Raw genomic sequence first — 20,537 nt, 5'->3', positions numbered from 1 at the left:
TGGGAATTGGTCACACTGCAGTCCTTTGTTTCTCTCTCCTTTCAGGGTTTTGGACATGTGTGCACATATACCGTATGTGTGTACATGTTTTTCAAGCCACTGGGTCTGGGACTCTAATTCCACAGTAAGCCCTGTGAGATTCAGCTGCCTTAACCACCAGGCCACTGGCCGGCCCTGCTTTGACTTTAAATGTCTTAATTTATAGTTATCCCTCCATTATTTTCATTAAGTTTATTTATTAAATAAACAGATGGTACAGTTTATCTCCCTCGTACATGTTTTTCAGTTACCTGATTTTTATTCGTTGTCACTTCTAGGTTAATATTAATGAAAATGTGATACACATGCCTTCAGAGTCTTAAATTATTGTTGATAAAATGATCAGATAGGGCCGCTCCCATAATGCAGCAGTTAAGGGCCATGTGTAGGTGAGCGGGATCATACATGGCTGACTGTGTTCTGTTCCTGGATGACAGCTTGAAAAACATGCTGGATATGTATGCCCAAAATCTTTAGACTTTTTCATGTGTGCTTGCTGGAGAAAAACAGAGACAGAGAGAGGGAAACTGAGAAATCACCCTCTGGGGGGATGGCCATTCTGCAGTCCCTTGTTCCTTCTTCTCCATTCTCCTCTCTGGATTTGGGGCACACATACACACATACCCGGCATGTTTCTTAAACTGTCAGATCCAGGACTTGAACCTTGGAGTTGACCACATGGGATCTAGTGCCTTAACTACCATGCTGCCTGCTGGCCCCATGTGCCCCAAATCTTGAGAAGTTGGAGAAATGTTGGGAAAATGATTGCGGTGAGACAGCACCTCACTGGGGATTGCTTTTTGTCTCTTTCACTTCTCTCTGGCAAGCTCACATGCCCTCTGGCAATAAAAAAAATCAGATATTTTGGGACCTGAAAACTTATCACTAGAGCCTTTTAGATTGACACTGTATTAGTCTACTGTTGATATATTTAGAGATCCAAACCTGAGAGGAGGCTAAAATATCCTTGAGCTATTGTAGGACTTCCCACATCATTTCCAGGTACCTGAGAACAGTCTTTGATTTTAGACAGTACAGCAGCATACTCAACCTATAGAGGTGGCCCTTATTAATCTCTTTGTGGCCAGATGACTTATGTTAGCTGCATTATCCTTACAGAAAAATCATGATAAAAACACTCATGTAGAGCTTTTAATGGTGGAGAAACTCTTCGTGTACCAAATACTTTTTTTTTCTTTTAGGTTTTTGCCATAGGGTGCGGGCACTCACCAGAAACAGTGAGAGAGAAAGTGAGAAATGATCCCCCAGGGGGATAGCCACACTGCAATCCCTTGTCCTCTAGTCCTTTTGGGATTTGGGGCACACATGTTCAAGTGCCTGGTATGATTTTCAAGCCACCAGTTCTGGGACTTGAACTGCCATCAGCCATGTGGGAGTCTAGTGCCTTAATAACCATGCTACCTGCTAGTCCATCAAATAAATATTTTAAGCATAAAATATCTTAGTTTCCATTCAGCTAAGTGCTTAGGTTCTATACAAGTTAAGTTATCTCTAATAGGACCAACAATTAGGCTAATAATTCTGCCTGAGGCATATTAATGTTGGACAAGTAAAAGTTTGATTCCTTATTTGCATAGATAATATATTTTTGATAAAAGGGGCATTAAACAATAAGGATGGTCGAAATTCTATTCTTAAATATTAATAATTATCCTAAAGATTACTTATTAAAGCCTTTGAAGACACATTTCACTTTATATTTAAAACTGATAATTAATGAGATATATTCCCTCCCAATAGGTATCATTTAAAGGATGTGATTGTCGGGAAAATTTACTTCTTATTAGTAAGAATAAAAATACAACATATGGAGCTACAACTGATCAAGAAAGAGATCACAGGAATTGGTAAGTTGAAAGAGTATTTGTATTAAAAAGCCCTTGTTTGAGAGCCATTTGTCCTGGGAGCCAGGACGTGGCTGGGAAGGGGGCCACTCTCACCTGTCAGGGAGCACACATTCATGAAGCATATATTCATGGAACACAGTTGTGGGGACACTTGACCGTTGGTAGATGACCTGCTTCTGGGTCAGGGTTTCGTACACCCTTGCTGGAATCTATTGAGAGTTTTAAGCCTTAGACACAAGGTTTGTTTGTTTGTCTTTTAAAGTCCTTGTTTCAGTTAAAAAATTTTTTTAAACCTTAAAATATTATGTGAACAGAGGCTGGCAGGTGGCATGGTGGTTAAAGGCACTGGATTCCCATAGGGCCACAGTTTGAGTCCTGAACCTAGCAGCTTGCTTTCTCACTTCCCCTTTCTCTCTGGTCAATTAAAAAATAATAATAACAAATGGAATTAAATAAAAATAATCCTTTAGGAAATATTGTTTAAACAAAATAAATTTGATATCCACATTGGATACTACCTTTGCTACATAATATTGTTGGCAATAAGTTACTCCTGTAATGCTTTTTTTAAAAACAAATTTTGGATAGTAATAAATTTGCAAGGTTAACATTGGAATGAAGGGGTCAGCTGCTGCCATGGCGATTAAGGTGTCTGGATCCCACATGGCCAACTGCATAGTTCAGACTTGGCAACTTGAGAAACATATTGGGCATGTGTGTATGTGTGCCCAGAATCCTGACACAAGGTTTGTTTGTTTGTCTTTTAAAGTCCTTGTTTCAGTTAAAAAATTTTTTTAAACCTTAAAATATTATGTGAACAGAGGCTGGCAGGTGGCATGGTGGTTAAAGGCACTGGATTCCCATAGGGCCACAGTTTGAGTCCTGAACCTAGCAGCTTGCTTTCTCACTTCCCCTTTCTCTCTGGTCAATTAAAAAATAATAATAACAAATGGAATTAAATAAAAATAATCCTTTAGGAAATATTGTTTAAACAAAATAAATTTGATATCCACATTGGATACTACCTTTGCTACATAATATTGTTGGCAATAAGTTACTCCTGTAATGCTTTTTTTAAAAACAAATTTTGGATAGTAATAAATTTGCAAGGTTAACATTGGAATGAAGGGGTCAGCTGCTGCCATGGCGATTAAGGTGTCTGGATCCCACATGGCCAACTGCATAGTTCAGACTTGGCAACTTGAGAAACATATTGGGCATGTGTGTATGTGTGCCCAGAATCCTGAAAGGAAAAATGGAGAAGGAAGGATTGTGGTGTGACTGTTCCCTTTGGGACACTTTCACACTTTTCCATTCTGTGTCTCTTTGGTGAGCATACATGTCCTCTAGCCAAAAAAAAGAGGAAAACAAAGTGTAAAGGACTATAGAGTAAAAGTGTTCTAGTTCTGTATCCTATTTACAGATAATAGTGCATAAGTTTTAAATTCCTTCTAGATATTTATGTATATACAAACAAGTACCTACATATTTTCACTCCCTCCCTTTTTAGTGAAATGGTAGCATCTAATACATACTTTGCTTTCTCATTTAAAAATATGTCTTAGAAAAAAAAAATGTCTTAGAGTTCTTCCCATATCAGTGCATAGAATACTTTTTTTTTTTTTTTACAGTAGTCCATTCTATTGATCAATTAGAATTGAACCTGTCTATTGTTGGTAGACATACAGGTTATTTTATGTCTTTTGCTATAGCAATTTTTTTTTTTTAAAGAGATTTTTGCTATAGGGTGCATATACTCACTGAAGAAACAAAGAGAGACAGTGAGAAATCACCACCACCACCCCTGGGGAGATGGCCACACCAAAATCCCTTCTCCTCTATTCTCCTCTTGGGATCTTGGGCACACACGCACATGTGCCCATTGTGAGGTTTAAACCGCTGGGTCCAGGACTCAAACCATGGTCAACAATGTGGGAATCCAGGGAACCAGCAGTTAGCGTAATGGCTATGTCGCTGGACTCCCACATAGTCGACCATGCTTCACGTCCTGGACCCAGTGGCTTAAAACTCATGCCAGGCACGTGTGTGTGCGTGCCCAAGATCCCGAGAGGAGAATGGAGGAGAAGGGATTGCGGCGTGACCATCCCCCCTGGGGAGTGATTTCTCGCTTTCTGTCTCTCTGTCTCTCTCTGTCTGTCTGGCGAGCGCACGCGCCCTACAGTGAAAATCTCTCAAAAAAAACAAAAAAAAAACAAAAAAAAACCAAAAAACAAAAAACAATGTGGGAGTCCAGTAATGTAACCATTACCATCTGCTGGTCTCCCTATAGCAAATTTTTAAAAACGTAATAATTAATGGGCCCAGCAGGTGGCGTGGTGGTTAAGGGCACTGGACTCCCACATGACTGACCTCGGTTTGAGTCTAGGACCTGGTGGCTTGCTTTCTCTCTCCCATCCTCCCCAACTCTCTCTGGTCAAATTAAAATAAAGAAATAAAGTTAAGTAAAATAATTTTTTTTTGGAGAGGTTTTTGCTATAGGGCGTGTGCACTCACCAGAAAGAGAGAGAGAGACAGAAAGCAAGAAATTATCCCCCCGGGGGGATGGCCACGCTGCAATCCCTTCTCCTCCATTCTCCTCTCAGGATCTTGGGCATGCATGTACATGTGCCTGGCGTGAGTTTAAGCCACTGGATCCGGGACTTGAACTACAGTCGACTACATGGGAGTCCAGTGACATAGCCATTAGGCCAACTGCTGTGGTCAGCCACACGTGTAGGAGTCCAGTGCCTTTAACCACCACAGCACCTGCTGGCCCCCAAAGAAATAATTTTTTAAAGAAATAAAAAAGAAATTGAGCTGACCAGCCAGTGGTACGGTGGTTAAGGCAGCCGGATCCCATGTGGCTGACTCTCTGGTTTGAGTCCTAGATCTGGCAGCTTGAAAAACATGCCAGTGTCTGTGCATAGACCCAAAATCCTGAGAGAATGGAGGGGAAGGGATTGAGAGGTATGGCCATCTCCCTAGGGGAGAGATTTCCTCCCTCCCCAGTTTTCTCTGGCCAGTGCACCTGTCCTAGAGGAGACCTGGGTTTGAGTCCCAATCCAGTGCAAAGGCTGAGTGTGGTGGCATGAGCCTGTAAATACAGTGACATGGGGATAGGGATGGAGGCACATGTACGTGAAGATGACCTTGGCAATATAGCAAGACCTTTCTAAAAAAGAAAAAGAAAGCACTTGGGGACCAGCAGGTGGCATGGTGATTAAGGCACTTGATATTCTCACATGGCTGACTGCAGTTCGAGTCTCGCACCTGAAGGCTTCCTTTCTCACTTTCCCTCTCTCTGGTCAGGTTAAAAATAAAAATGAGGGACCAGCAGTTAGCATAATGGCTATGTCGCTGGACTCCCACGTAGTCGACCGCAGTTCGCTTCCTGGACCCGGTGGCTTAAAACTCACGCCGGGCGTGTGTGCGTGCGTGCCCAAGATCTCGAGAGGAGAAGGGATTGTGGTGTGGCCATCCCCCCTGGGGGGTGATTTCTCACTTTCTGTCTCTCTGTCTCTGTCTGGCAAGCACACGTGCCCTATGGCAAAAAAAAAAAAAAAAAAAAAGAATGGGGGCCAGCAGGTGGCATGGTGGTTGAGGGCACTGGACTCCCACATGGCCGACCACAGTTTGAGTCTCAGACCTGGCTGTTTGCTTTCTCGCTCGCTCGCTCTCTCTCTCTCTGGTCAAATTTAAATAAACAAACAAACATAAATAAAATTAAATGATTTTAAAAAATGAATAAATAAAATTCAATAAATCTTTAAAAAAAGAAAGCACTGTAGTCCCAGCTGGAGGGTTGAGGCAAAAAGATTGCAGCATGACATGACCCTGTGTTTGAAAATAAAATATGTGCATGTTTGTATTTAAACTCTTTTCTGATTAGAAACATTTTATTCATTCCAGCAGGTGGCATGGTGGTTGAGGTGGTAGACCTCCCACGTGGCCAGCCATAGTTTGAGTCCCAGACCTGGCAGCTTGCTTTCTCACTTACCCTTTCTCTCTCTCTGGTCCAATTAAAAAATAATAATAACAGATAAATAAATCTTTAAAAAAATAGAAAAATTTTATTCTATCATAGAAAATTTTAAATAAAATAATTATATGGAACAGACTTTTGTCTATGGATATAGTTATTTTTATAACATTGGGATCATTACTGTTGATACACTTTTTTTATTTTGTTAGAAGGCACATGCACTTGCCAGTGAGAGAGAGAAGGATGGAGAAAGCATCTCCTCCAGTGGGGCATGGTAACGCTACAATGCCTTCTCTTAATCCTGTCAGGATTGAGGCACATACAAACACACATGTGCCTAGCATGTTTCTCAAGCCCCTGAGGCCAGGATTTGAACCGTGGTTGGCCCTGTGGGATCTGGCTCACTTAACCACTAGGCTTTGATACCAGTTCTGGTGTATTATTTTATTTACCGTATTACTGATTTTTAAAATATGTCTGAATTCAAATAATTTCTTACAAAGTGAATCTCTAAATTTATGTCAGTCATGTATCATTTCATGTTTTGTCTTTGTTAAAATTATCCAACATGGGCTAGTCCATGCCCTGGTGGTGAGCCCCCAACCCAGTGGCTTGAGAAATACATTGGGTACCTGTGCGTACATGCCCACAATATCCCAGAAAGGAAGGAGAGATGGAGGGAGGGACTGTGGCATGACCATTTCCCATGGCGGATGCTTTGTGCTCTTCCTTTCTCTCTCTCTGTTTGGTGACTGTTCACAACTGTAGCGCACACCTCAAACCAAAACAAACAAAAACTATGAGAGAAGGTAGTTTGGATGTCGCAGACAGAACTAACATATGGTGGTACTTTTTTTTTTTTTTTAAAAGAGGTTTTTGCTATAGGGTGCGTGTGCTCGCCAGACAGACAGAGACAGAGAGAAAGCGAGAAATCCCCCCCCACGAGGGGGGATGGCCACGCCGCAATCCCTTCTCCTCCATTCTCCTCTTGGGATCTTGGGCATGCATGCACATGCGCCTGGTGTGAGTTTTAAGCCACCGGGTCCGGGACTCGAACTGCAGTCGACTATGTGGGAGTCCAGCGACATAGCCATTACACTAACTGCTAGTCCCTGGTGGTACTTCTGATGTGTATTGCTAGTTTCTATTTCAGCAGATACTAGAAATGGTAAAAGGAATCTTGTGAAGAAGAGTCTTTCTGAACTTAGGTTTCCTTTGGGAAGAATTGAGCAAAACATTCAGCTGAGTGATCAGTATGTTAAGTGTAAATCAAGAAATAAAAAAGACTGATTAATTTTACAAAATAGGGAGAAAAATTAGTGTTAATGTAGTTGGAAAATGGGAAGAAGGCATAAGGCTGGACATCCTGGAAATACTTAAATTAACATCACTTTACATTATTGCACTAGGACCCAGTACCACGACAGAAACAGAAACAATCGCCAAATATGAAATAATGGATGGTGCCCCAGTAAAAGGTAATACACTTTTCAGTTGTTTCTCCGCGTCGTGCATGAGAAAAGTATGACATAAAAATATTTAAAAGAGAATATGCACATAATTCCCTATCTTGGGAAAGTCGTAGAAGTCAGTAAAGGAATGCCATCATTCTGTAGATGTGTGTTGCTCTGGATGAATTGGAAATAAGTATTCAAGAATTTATATACATGAATAGAAATTGTAAATTTCACGAAAGCAGAAAATAACAAAACTACTTATTTGTTGGCACAAGTGTAATAAGCTCTTTACATATATTAATCCATGTAGTCCTTAGAAATTCCCTGTAAGATGCATATTATTGTTGTTATTCCCTGTTGCACAGATGAGGAACTTAGAACAGAATGGGTACGTGACTTGGCCACACCAGCATAGCAAGTGGTGGAGTTACTGAATCCAGACATTCTGGCTTAATAGCAGTGGTTCTTAGCTAGAGGCAGCTTTGCCCTCCAAGTGACCTTGGGCATTGTCTGGAGACATTTTTTGCTGTCATATTTGCAGAGTGCTACTGGTATTTAGAGGGAAGGCCTGGGATGCTGCTGAATATACTACACTACAGTGTGGAGATGCTTTTCCACAGCAAAGAATTATTTAGCCCAAAATGTCAGCAACGTTGAGGCTGAGAATCCCTAGTCTTTCTAATGCCGCATCTTAGGGAAACTGAAGTAATGTCTGCTCTCTAATGCTTAGTCCTAGGTGTTATATGTGACTATTTAATCCTCTTTTAGAATGAAATAAAAATTGCTTTTTGTTCCAGGTGAATCAATTCCAATAAGATTATTTTTAGCAGGATATGATCCAACTCCAACAATGAGAGATGTGAACAAAAAATTTTCAGTAAGGTACTTTTTGAATCTAGTACTTGTTGATGAGGAAGACAGAAGATACTTCAAGCAGCAGGTATGGTGTCCCCCAGGCTGGGATCTTGTTCTGTGGCAGGTCTAAAACATAGAAAGCACTCCTTTTCTAAGCTTACTGAACTGTGAGTGGGAGTGTCTAAGTAAGGGAGAACACTGTGGCCTTGGTAAGCAGCAGGTGGAAATGAAACATGTGATAAATCCCTTCCAGATCATTCTGCAGGACTTCAGAATGAGCTATAATTTATCAGGGTTTTAATTTTCCCTTAAACATTTTCTTTCTTTTAAATACAACAATATCTGCTGTTTATTTTTAAAAGATTCAAGCAATAAAGAATAGAGAGTGAAGTAAAGATCAGCAAAAATTCTACCACTGGGGCCAGCTGGTGGCATGGTGGTTAAGGTGGGTGACTCTCACAGGGCCAATTCTGGTTCAAGTCCTGGACCTGGCTACCTTTACTTAATGGATTTTTGGGTTTTAATTTTATTAAACAGTTCTATTATAAATGCCCATGAAATAACCCAATTCTAGTATTTTTTTAATATAAACTATTCATCATAAAACTTGTTTCATTTCACAACCAATTAAAAGCCTTTGGTCAAGTTTGAATGGAGATTGTGATTAGAATGATCTTTTGATTCCTGAATCAGATTAGTAAATACCTGAATGTTATTTGAATACTTAAGTTAAAAAGTATGCAAGGTACTCTGAAGAATACAAAACTACCTTCTATAAAAATGATTAGTCCTCCATATGCTTGCATTGCATATAAAGAAAAATTATGCAGTTAACAGAAAATAGTACAAAATGTAGTCTAGTAATTATGCTGTAATGCCATGTATGTGAACATAGGTAATTTATAATTACAAAATAATTTATATGGTATTTATAATTTCAAAGATAGTTACTTATCATATCACTGTTGAAGTAAAGTATACTGTCTCCCATGAGCAGTCATTTGTATGTTTCAAGTTCTGATATCTTAGCTTAAAGAAAAGCAGGGCCAGCTCTGTGGCATAGCCATTAAATGCTGTGTATGGAAAGTAATAACAAATAATAAGTAAAGTTAAATAAAATAATTTTAAAAACCTAAAGGTCAGATCCCACATGGCAAATGCAGCGTGAATCCCAGCCTGGCTTGAAAATCATACCGGGCACATGAACATGTGTCTGAAATCCTGACAGATGGAGAAGTGAAGGAAAAAGGATTGTGGTGTGACCATACCCCATTGGGGGCTGCATTCTTCTGTGTCTCTGTAGTGAGAGCACAGACTCTCTAGCAATAAAAGGAGGAAAAAGGGGCCAGCAAGTGATGTGATAGTTAAGGTGCTAGACTCCCACACAACCAACCATAGTTCAAGTCCCAAACCCTATGGCTTAAAAATCATGCCAGGCATGTGTGCATACCTGCTCAAACTCCCAGGAGAATGGAGAGAAAGGATCATGGCGTGGCCATCCATCCCCACAAAAAGCGATTTCTCACTTAACTGCGCTCTCTCTCTGGCAAGTGCACACATCCTATTACAAAAACCTATAAATAAATAAATGGGGGAAACCCCATAGCTAGTCATGGCTTTAGTAAGTAAATAATTTTAAGACTTCAGAATAGAGAAGATCATAGGATGGATTGGTTAGGGTAAGATTTAGACAAAGTAATAGGGATTGAAGAGTATCGAAGGGAAGAGGTAGGTGCAGTTTATCTGGAGAGTTGGAGGCAGGGAAGGAAAGGAGTCATGTTGCTAAATTGGATAAAGATTATGCAGGGCCATGAAGACTGTTGGAGGCACTGGGAACTGCTAAATGCAATCTGAGCAGTATTTTAGATTAATCTGGCAGTGATAGAAAGGATGGATGAGAAAGTAGTCTTAGGTAAGAGAGGCAGCACCAACTACCAGGAGGTTTGTTTAGTATCTGAGGTTGAAATGACAGAAGCTTAAATGGAACAGAAACCAAAGAACATGCCAAGGACAGATCTTAGAAATTCAGGGTTTTTTTTTAGTTTTTGCCTTAGGGTGCATGTGCTCGCTGGATAAGAGACAATGTGAGAAATCACTCTCCAGGAAGGCTGCACACTACAATCCCTTCTCCTTTCTCCTCTTGGGATTTTGGGCACACAGGCACATGCACCCAGCATGTTTTCCAAGCCTCTGGGTCTGGGACTATAACCTTGCAGATTCAACATGTGGGATCTAGCTGCCTTAACCACCATTGCCACCAGCTGGCCACACATTTTAGGAAATTTTTTAAAGAATTATTTTATTATTTAACTTTATTTATTTACTTATTTTTTAATTTGACCACAGAGGGGGAAAGAGAGAGAAAGAAAAAGTAAGCCGCCAGGTCCGGAACTCGAATCACAATTGGCCAAGTGGAAGTCCAGTGCTCCTTCCTAACCACCACATCACCTGCTGGCCCCTTAGGAATTCTTTAAAGCAACAGTATCTAGGACTTTCAGTCTAACTGGATTCATGGTGGTAGGAGCCCGGGAGGCAGAAGGGGCAGTCTAGCTTTAGAACTCGAAGGAAGTGGGTCAGAAATGATGAAGTTTTGGGACCAGCAGTTAACGTAATGGCTATGTCGCTGGACTTCTATGTAGTCGACAGTGGTTCGCATCCTGGACCCGGTGGCTTAAAACTCATGCGTGTGTGCCCAAGATCCCGAGAGGAGAATGGAGAAGGGATTGTGGTGTGGCCATCCCCCCCTGGGGGGGTGATATCTCGCTCTCTTGTCTGTTTCTATCTGGCGAGCGCATGCGCCCTATAGCAAAAACCTCTCCAAAAAAAAAAAGAAAAAGAAATGAGGTATTTTTAGAGAAAAATTTAACTTGAATATGGTTAAAGTCAAACTGAGAATTGCTGTAGAATAAGACATGGTAGGTGTTAATTTACTGACGTCTTGCATTTGTTTTACTAGGAGATCATTTTATGGAGAAAAGCTCCAGAAAAACTGAGAAAACAAAGAACAAATTTTCACCAGCGATTTGAGTCTCCTGAATCACAAGCATCTGCTGAACAGCCTGAAATGTGAACTGAAAAGGAGGGGGAAAAAAAGACAAAAACACCTGTAACCATTATGATTAAGTTCAGCAAGTTAAAGATAGTTGCAGCATGTAGGGGAGAGAAAGGCCAAAATTCCATATATAATAGTCTTCCTTTATCTCACCAGTGCTGCATTTATTTTATGGGATAACTAAAGGTTCATGTATATATACATTTAAAAAGTGCTTTCTTTGAAACACTGGAAATTTCTTAAGCTGCCTTTTTTTTTTTACTGCACACTTTGATGATAAGCATTCAGATATGCACCAATATAAACATTAAAGATTTTCATGTGAGTAGGCTGGTATTTTTAATTTTGCTTTTTTGCATAATGTTAATTATAAATCCCTTTCCTCTCCCTTTTCATGCTAATGATTACCTCTTATTCTCTATATGCAAAAAATTATTTTGTGTTCAAATAAAATTAGTAAACCTGAGTGGCCCTTACATCCTACAGATATTTAAAACATGGCATCTCAGTATTTTTGAGAACTACATTTGTCTTTACATACGTCGTTGAGAAACACATGGAGTGTTTCACTGTAGGTGCTTCTGAGTCTATCAGTCCGTGGTTTCCTGAATTTTCTCCTCTTAGAAGCCATCTGTGGTATGAATATTAGGTTTTTTCTTCCAAGAGATTATGAAGCATGTCATTGTGGCCTTTTTTCCCCCTCATATTTAATAACCATTTGTCACTCTTTCTCAGCAGTAGCACTATATGTCTTCAGTGTGGAGTTTACCTATGTTGGCATTTAGGATTTATTAAAACTGTAAAAAAATTTTTTATAAATATTTTGAAATACACACACACACACACATACATATATTTCTATTTAAGGAATCTTTTGCCACATGTATGCAAACAATTTCTTGACCTCATAAATGTATTATCTTTTCAGGGTAAAATCTTGGGATGGGGGACTCAGAGGACCTAGGAAACATGTAGTTACCTGGATCTGGACAATTTCATGTTTATTAAACTGGAACTTCGGTTAGTTCAAACTCACATTTAAACTTTACCCAGTTTTGTTTTTAACACTAAATTGAAGTCATTTGTTCAGTCTCTAAAAAAGGTTGCAATCATCCGTTCATGTGCATGAGGTCTGATCTCAAATACACTAAATGTGGAGTGTTGGAGCCAAAATGAAGCCTGCTGTGTGGAAACTTTCACTTAGGATTCATTGGTTTTGTACCAGTATTTTATATACTTCAGCGCAGGTCTTGTCCGTAACCATATTTATGAGTAAGCTAAATAACCCAAATTATATTGCTTTAAATTTGTTTTACTATTGTGGCACTTTGATAAAATGGTCAGTAACCACCTTTACTGGCAGAAGATCCCATGTGCCATGTGCTGGAGCATTTATTTTAAATGTGGATATCTATGACCGGCAATGTTTTCCTTCATGTAAGTGCCTATTCGGAGTTTCAAAATTTCAAAATGCCAAATATTTTCATGGTCACTTGCATGTAGTAATCTAGAAAATATTCAGAGATTTTGAAAACCAGTTGTATTTAACCAGCCTCAATTGTACAACCATAATGTATAAATAAAGAATTTGAAACAGAAAACTGAGCTTGCTACTTGAATGAATGACATGGCTCTATTCCCAAATCTCTTCTCATTGTTAGATCTGGGAAGCTCTCACTGTGCCGATGAGGAGAACTCTATGAATGCCTGGAGAAGAAAACTTAGGTTGTACTGTCATAAAATTCAGACTGCACTTTACACCTGTATAGAGGCACAAACAAGATTATGTTTAAAGTAATTTTGAGGAAAAACTTATTTTTTGCAGAGCTGTATTAAATATGTAAGGCCGGTAACAACTTAATTCTAGCCCAATAATTAGTATGCTGCTACTGGCCCAAAAGCCCATATGGCTTGAGTAGTACTGTAAAAAATTAATGTAAAAGCTGTGATCCATGGATATAATTATGCACTAACTCCCCCTCTAGACTATTTTTTGCCATTGTTAGCATGTTGGGGTGGAAAGCACATTTGCTTTGAAGCCAGAAAGATTCAGATTAGTAGCTGACTCAACCACTTAACATTGGGGCAAGTTACTTTTCATTGAACCCTGTTAACTGGTGGTAATACCTCTAAAGGTGTCAGACATACTAAGAGATTAAAATGAATATCATAGCTCTTGCCTCAATTGTATGTTAAATGACTGTTTTACCCTTCAGTCTCTCATCTGTTGAATTATCCCTGTTTAATGCCATTTTCTATCATGTAAAGGTCACTGACTAAAATTAAGGATTCTTGGGACCAGCAGTTGGCATAATGGCTATGTTGCTGGACTCCTATGTAGCCAACTGCGGTTCGAGTCCCAGACTGGTGGCTTAAACTCCACTGGGCACATACGTGCCCAAGATCCCGAGAGAATACAGAAGGGATTGCGGCGTAGCCATCCCCCCAGGGAGTGATTTCTTTCTGTCTTTCTGTTTCTGGTGAGCGCATGCGCCCTCTCCAAAAAATAAATAAATAAACGAAAGATTCTTTGTAACAAAGACTGTCTTCCACATACATGGTCTCTACCAGAATTTAGACATAATCACCTTCAGCTGGAACTGTTGCTAAAATTATCATTGGTTTTCCTCCCCATTATTTTTGTTTGTTCCAATTTATCCTAAGCATTTTCAAAACTAATGGTTTTTCTTTTTAAAAAATTGGGGTTGGCAGGTGGTGTGGTGATTAAGGGCACTGGACTCCCACATGGCCGATCATGGTTTGAGTCCCAGACCTGGTGGCTAGCTTTCTCACTTTCCCGCTCTCTCCCTCTCTCTCGCTCTGTCTCTCTCTGGTCAAATTTAAATAAATAAGTTAAATAATTTTTTTTAAAAAAATTAATAACTATATGGGGGCCAGCAGATGGCACAGGGGTTGTGTCAGTGGACTCCCACATGACTGACCACAGTTGGAGTCCTAGACTAGTGGGAGAATGGAGAAGGGATTGCAGTGTGGCCATCCCTCCTGGGGGCATGGGCCCTGAGGCAAAGACCTCTACCCCAAAAATAAAAATATTTTAAATTAATTTTTAAAATTAAACTAATAATTTTGGGCCGGCAGGTGGCGTGGTTGAGGGCACTGGACTCCCACATGGCTGACTGCAGTTCAAATCCTGGACCTGGCAGCTTGCTTTCTCACTTTACTTCTCTGGTCAAATTAAAATAAATAAAGTCAAAGTAATTCTTTAAAAAATTAAATAATTTAATAGTTGTTAAAAAGAGGCTTCCCGTAACTTTGTTACTTAAAAAAATTCTCAGTGTGCCTTTTTCAGACTTAAGCCTCTGCTTACCTTATTTCCTCTGACTAAAATTTCCTTACATTTCTCTGTCTTGTTGGCTTTTAAGATGGACAGATATCTCTCTACAGTTATAAAATTTTTTCCTTTGAACTGTCATTGCCCTATTAGAGCTATAAGTAATTACATTATTTATTGTATGTCATTTTTGTCACTAAACCCAGATCACAAACCGAAGGTGGGCCAGCCAGTGACGTACATGGCTCACTCTGCGGCTTGGTCAGTGAGTCAGCAGCCTAGTGCCTGCATGAGTACCCAACATCCCCAGGGAAGAAGGGAGAAAGGATTGTGGGAGGCCATGCCCTCTGGGGGTTGCTTTCTCACATTCCTTCCCTGGCTAGCACAGGCACCCTATAGCAAAATAATAATTTAAACAACCCTTCTCTGAGGGCAGGGTGCATTCTCCTTATTTTTCTTTAGTTTTAAAGTGTCTTGTGCTCTTCCAGCCCAACACCTAGTGAGAATCTATCTGCATATGAGGTGGGCCTGGCTTTGCTCCTTTAACTGAAGAGCCTCTGCTCCAGGCCTCTCCTTCCAGCCCAACACCTCGTGAGGTAGGCTGTCTCTGTCTTCTTTCTGTCTCTGACTCACTCTCTTCCTCCCTCTCTTGAGAGTTTTTTTTTTTTTTTTTTTTTGGAGAGATTTTCACTGTAGGGCGCGTGCGCTTGCCAGACAGACAGAGACATAGAGACAGAAAGCGAGAAATCACCCCCCAGGGGGGATGGGTCACGCCGCAATCCCTTCTCCATTCTCCTCTAGGGATCTTGGGCACGCACGCACACGTGCCCAGCGTGAGTTTTAAGCCACCGGGTCCGGGACACGAACCGCGGTCGACTACGTGGGAGTCCAGCGACATAGCCATTACGCTAACTGCTGGTTCCCGAGTTGTTGTTTTTTTTTTTTTTAAATATACTGCTTTAAAATCTGTAAGTACTACCTCTTGTCTCTGATTGCTCCTTTATCTTGCTAATTTCAGAACCATCTGCATCTGAGGTGTGGGCCTAGGCCTGGCCCTGCTCCTTTGTGTGGTGCACAAGTGCACCACATGGTTTTCTTTCTTTCTTTTTTTTTTTTTTTAAATTTTTCCCCTTTTTATTGGTGGTTTTTGTCTTTTCCCCTTTTTTAAATTTTCTTTAACCTTTCTCACTTTGCTTCTCAGCTTCCACACATTGAGTGTCTAGACACGTCTAGGTACACAGTAGCAAAACCTCTGAATACTTTTAGGGTCCTAGAATACCTCAACCCCCACTGAACTGCTACAGAAAGGGAGAAACTCATCTTCATAAATCTGAATTTAGATCTCTTTCTGTGGATACCACATTGCAAAACACAGTAGTAGAGGAGAAACTGGCATAGAAGCACCTCACAGTAAGGTGACGTGTACGAGCAGAAACCTCCAACAAATGAGCCAAACGTGCATATATCACCAAATGGCTAAATACCAGAAGAGACTGCAAAGTGAGCAGCAGGGAGAAATACAGAGTTGCAGAGAGCGCAGCTCATCTCCCTCATACACCTCTGAATTCTCCATTGAAACCCGGCAGCTCAGCTCAGGTGCACCTGTTCTTTAGAAACTGGAAGGCCTTTGTAATAGCCAGTTCCATCAACAAAAATACACATTGCTTGGTGATTATCAGGGAAACAAAACTGCAAAGATATTGTAGGTCATCTTCTGCAAGCCTCTAACGTTAAGAACTCCAAGAAAGGGAACCAGCAGGTAGCGTAATGGCTATGTCGCTGGACTCCCACGTAGTCGACCGCGGTTCGCGTCTTGGACCCGGTGGCTTAAATCTCACGCCGGGCGCGTGTGCGTGCGTGCCCAAGATCCCGAGAGGAGAATGGAGGAGAAGGGATTGCGGCGTGACCATCCCCCCTGGGGGGTGATTTCTCGCTTTCTGTCTCTATGTCTCTCTCTGTCTGTCTGGCGAGCGCACGCGCCCTATAGTGAAAAAACCTCTCCAAAAAAAAAAAAAAAAAAAAAGAACTCCAAGAACAGTAGGAAGAAATGTATAATCCATCACATGACCACAAAACATCACAGATGCACAAGAAATATGAGAAACCAAAATAATCTATCTCTAAGGGAAAAGAACAGCCCTTCATCATCTACAGACAGTACAATGGAATGCATGGAAATGTCAGGTGAAGAATTTAGAATGTTGGGACCAACAGTTAATGTAATGGCTATGTTGCTGGACTCCCATGTAGTTGACCGCGGTTCGTGTCCTGGACCCGGTGGCTTAAAACTCACGCCAGGCATGCGTGCGTGGGCATGCCCAAGATCCCAAGAGGAAAATGGAGGAGAAGGGATTGTGGTGTGGCCATCCCCCCTGGGGGGTGATTTCTCGCTTTCTGTGTCTCTGTCTGGAGCCGCCCCCTAAAGCGAAAACCTTTCCAAAAAAAAAAAAAAAAAAGAACTTAGGATGTTTATGTTTATGGTGACACAGCTAACTGAGATGCAAGAGAAAAACGAGTTCCAGCAGGTGAGAAAGTTCTTGCACGATCTGAAAGAGGAAATACCGTGGAAAAGAATCAAATGGAACTGTTAGAGATGAAGCCTGTAATACAGGAAAACAAAACTTCCTTGAAAGTATTAAAAGTAGATAAGGGACCAGCAGTTAGTGTAATAGCTATGTCGCTGAACTCCCATGTAGTCGACTGTGGTTCGAGTCCCGGACCCAGTGGCTTAAACTCACACCAGGCGCATGTGCGTGCATGCCCAAGATTCTGAGAAGAGAATGGAGAAGGGATTGCGGCGTGGCCATCCCCCTGGTGGGTGATTTCTCGCTTTCTGTCTCTGTCTATAGTGCACATGCCCTATAGCAAAAACCTCTTCCAAAAAAAAAAAGATTAGAGCATGTAGAAAACCAAATCACCAGATGTAGAAGACAGAACCTCTGACCTAGAAAAATTCACCAAAAAGACAGAAAATAACCCCCACAAAATGAGAATAATATATGAATAATAATAATACTAGATACAATTAGATGCCCAAACATTTAGATACTAGGTATCCCAAATGGTGAAGAAACTAATCAGGGCATTATAATCTATTTCATAAAATCCTCGGGACAACTTTCCAAACCTAGAGAGGCATTCAAATATAGAGACCCAAAAAATACACAGGCCCCCACATAGAATCAACCCAAGATTTTCTCCAAGGCACATCACAGTCAGTTTGACCAAAACCATAGACAGGGACGAGATACCAAAATTGGCAAGAGATAAATGTCAAGTTACCTACAGAGGATATCCCATCAGGCTAACATTGGATCTCTCATTAGAAACAATGAGAGCAAGGAAAGAATGGGAAAATATATCTAAAGTGTTAAGTGAAAAACAATTTCAACCAAGAACACTATACCCGGCAATATTATCCTTCATATGGGAAGAGACAAGAACATTCTCAGATAAACAAAACCTGAAAGAATTTACCAACACCAAATCAGTTCTTTAAGTTCTCAAGGGAGTGCTATACCAGAAAAACTGAAGACAGAAATAAGAGAACAAAATAAGACCAAGAAAATGCCAACTTAATGGTAAGGCCACGTTCAGAATTATCAATAATAATGTTGAATTATCAATAATAATGTTAATTTCCAGGATTTAAATGGAAAGACTAAACCACAGTAATACTGCAAATTCAACAAAAAAGAAATTAATTACATGAGGCTGAACTAGGGAGTTTTCATTAAAACATTACCAATTTTCTTCTATGCTTTGTCTTCCAGATCTAATGATTTTTGTTTTCTTTTGAATTGGTGACAGGTTTAGCAATTTAACTTTTTTCTTTCTTTTAAAAAATATGGAACGCTTCACGAATTTGCGTGTCATCCTTCTGCAGGGGCCATGCTAATCTTCTCTGTATCATTCCAATTTTAGTATATGTATTGCTGAAGTGAGCACAATTTTTAAAAATTGAAACATAGGGAACCAGCAGTTAGCGTAATGGCTATGTTGCTGGACTCCCACATAGTTGACCGCGGTTTGTGTCCTGGACCCGGTGGCTTAAAACTCACGCTGGGTGCGTGTGCGTGCGTGCCCAAGATCCCGAGAGGAGAATGGAGAAGGGATTGTGGCGTGGCCATCCCCCCTGGGGGGTGATTTCTCGCTTTCTGTCTCTATGTCTCTCTGCCTGTCTGGTGAGCGCACGCGCCCTATAGCAAAAACCTCTCCCAAAAAAAAGAAAAGAAAAGAAAAATTGAAACATAATCTTTTCTCCCTTCCGGACCCCTTTGCAATTGGAAAATATTTGTGAGCATCCTTATTTTGTGGCAGAATAGTTATTTGCATAAGTTCAATAATACAATAGTATCTGTTGCCTTGCATCAGAAATTGAATTCTTACAGGGCTTTGAGCAAATAACAGACCAAATTGAGAATAAACTTATTATTTCTGCAATTAAGTTAGTTTATACTTCTCTCTAATAATAGGGAATGGAGAGAGAAAAAAAAGTTTCAGAAGAAAATTACAGTTCACTTGTCACTAGATCTGAGCTTTGTCCATACTTTTAGTTTAATTAAGATCTGTGAATCAATAAAATGTGAAAAAATAAAGTTTAGTATGGGAGGGAGGGGAAAGGGGAAGAAGAAAAAGTAAAAGTACAGGGGTTGGCAGGTGGTGTGGTGGTTGGGGGCCCTGAACTCCCACATGGCGGACCCTGATTCCAGTCGAGTCTCGGACCTGGCAACTTGCTTTCTCACTTTACCTCTCTCTCTCTCTCTCTCTCTCTCTCTGTCCCTCTCTGGTCAAATTTAAATAAATAATTCCTTTTAGAAAAAGTGGAAGTCTTTTTTTTTTTTTTTTTTTTTGAGAGGTTCTTGCTATAGGGCGCATGTGCTCACCAGAAAGAGACAGGCAGAGACAAAAGCGAGAAATCACCCCCCAGGGGGGATGGCCACACCGCAATCCCTTCTCCATTCTCCTCTTGGGATCTTGGGCACGCACGCACACACACGTGTTCAGCGTGAGTTTAAGCCACAGGGTCTGGGATTCGAACCGCGATAGACTACATGGGAGTCCAGTGACATAGCCATTATGCCAACTGCTGGTCCCCTAAAAGTACATTTAACTGACCAAAAATGAGAAGCTACTTGCTAATGACAATGTATATAGTAATATCTTTGTCTTGACTAATATGCATGGTAATCGTGCTGGAAAAAAATGTTGTACAGTGTAAAGATATATGTGATTAAATGTAAATACAAATTTAAAAAGGTATTTTGTCAATCAAAGGCAAATTGTTACCAGAATCTTACTGGACATATTAATGTAATAATGTGTGTCCAGTAAGAGCTTAATGTTCTAAGTAGAGACAGGGAAACTACAGTAACAGCTTGTTACTCAATGTTGCAGCCTCAAGTATTGACAGTATCCAACTAGGAGGATAGGGAACCTCAAAGATGGCTGGAAGAGAGCACATGCTTTCGCCACGTGGCTGTGACATCTCAGCTGCTAGGACGCGGGACACACGTTTCATACAAACCGTTTACCTAAAGGTTGGGCACAAATTCCTCAGCAAACTTCCTGCGGGCAGATCCAGGTATCCCATTTTAACACTATTAATAATGCAGGAAACTTTTGGGAAATGCTCTGTAGGGCTCGAAGCCGCAAGTCACGCCCGTGCCTTCCACCCTGGGAGCCGCTACCCCTACACGGATCCCAGCGGCGCACACTACGACCCTCAGGCTTGGAGACACGTGCTTACTGGAGGGCCCCGTCATGTGACACTGGCAGCCCCCCCCCGCCTGACATCCTCAAGGATGCCTGACACTGTCCTTTCTTTAGAGACAGTCGGTGGCCCTCTGCTATGGAAGAGAGCGAGAGCTTGCCTTTGCTGGCCGTGCCTCCGGGCCTCCCCTTCCCGCCCCAGCCCTTCCCCCGCAGTCCTTTGTCCGTTCTGTTCAGGCGATTACCAGGGCAGCCCCGGCTCGGGCGGGGCTTTCGGGAC

The 20,537-nt window shown here is 41.0% G+C and overlaps 1 protein-coding gene and 1 non-coding gene across 2 annotated transcripts in view; one reads left to right on the top strand and one right to left on the bottom strand.

Annotated features, from left to right (window-relative positions):
• The window catches only part of VPS26A (VPS26 retromer complex component A), a 61,772-nt gene extending 50,053 nt beyond the window's left edge, over nucleotides 1-11,719 (top strand). The window contains exons 9-11 of the mRNA XM_006148964.3: nucleotides 7,299-7,367; nucleotides 8,144-8,286; nucleotides 11,158-11,719. Of these exons, the coding sequence (XP_006149026.1) occupies nucleotides 7,299-7,367; nucleotides 8,144-8,286; nucleotides 11,158-11,271 (326 nt within the window). The 3' untranslated portion in view covers nucleotides 11,272-11,719. The remainder of the gene's footprint in view (nucleotides 1-7,298; nucleotides 7,368-8,143; nucleotides 8,287-11,157) is intronic.
• A 6,667-nt stretch (nucleotides 11,720-18,386) lies between these two features.
• Nucleotides 18,387-18,493, bottom strand: LOC114007884 (U6 spliceosomal RNA). The gene has a single exon (XR_003549465.1). It is a non-coding gene; the product is annotated as a U6 spliceosomal RNA (small nuclear RNA).
• Nucleotides 18,494-20,537: the final 2,044 nt, after the last annotated feature.

The sequence above is a fragment of the Tupaia chinensis genome, unplaced genomic scaffold (assembly GCF_000334495.1).
Source record: "Tupaia chinensis unplaced genomic scaffold, TupChi_1.0 Scaffold000250_1, whole genome shotgun sequence".
NCBI classification, from domain to species: domain Eukaryota; kingdom Metazoa; phylum Chordata; class Mammalia; order Scandentia; family Tupaiidae; genus Tupaia; species Tupaia belangeri.
This window is presented reverse-complemented; position numbering and strand designations above follow the sequence as displayed.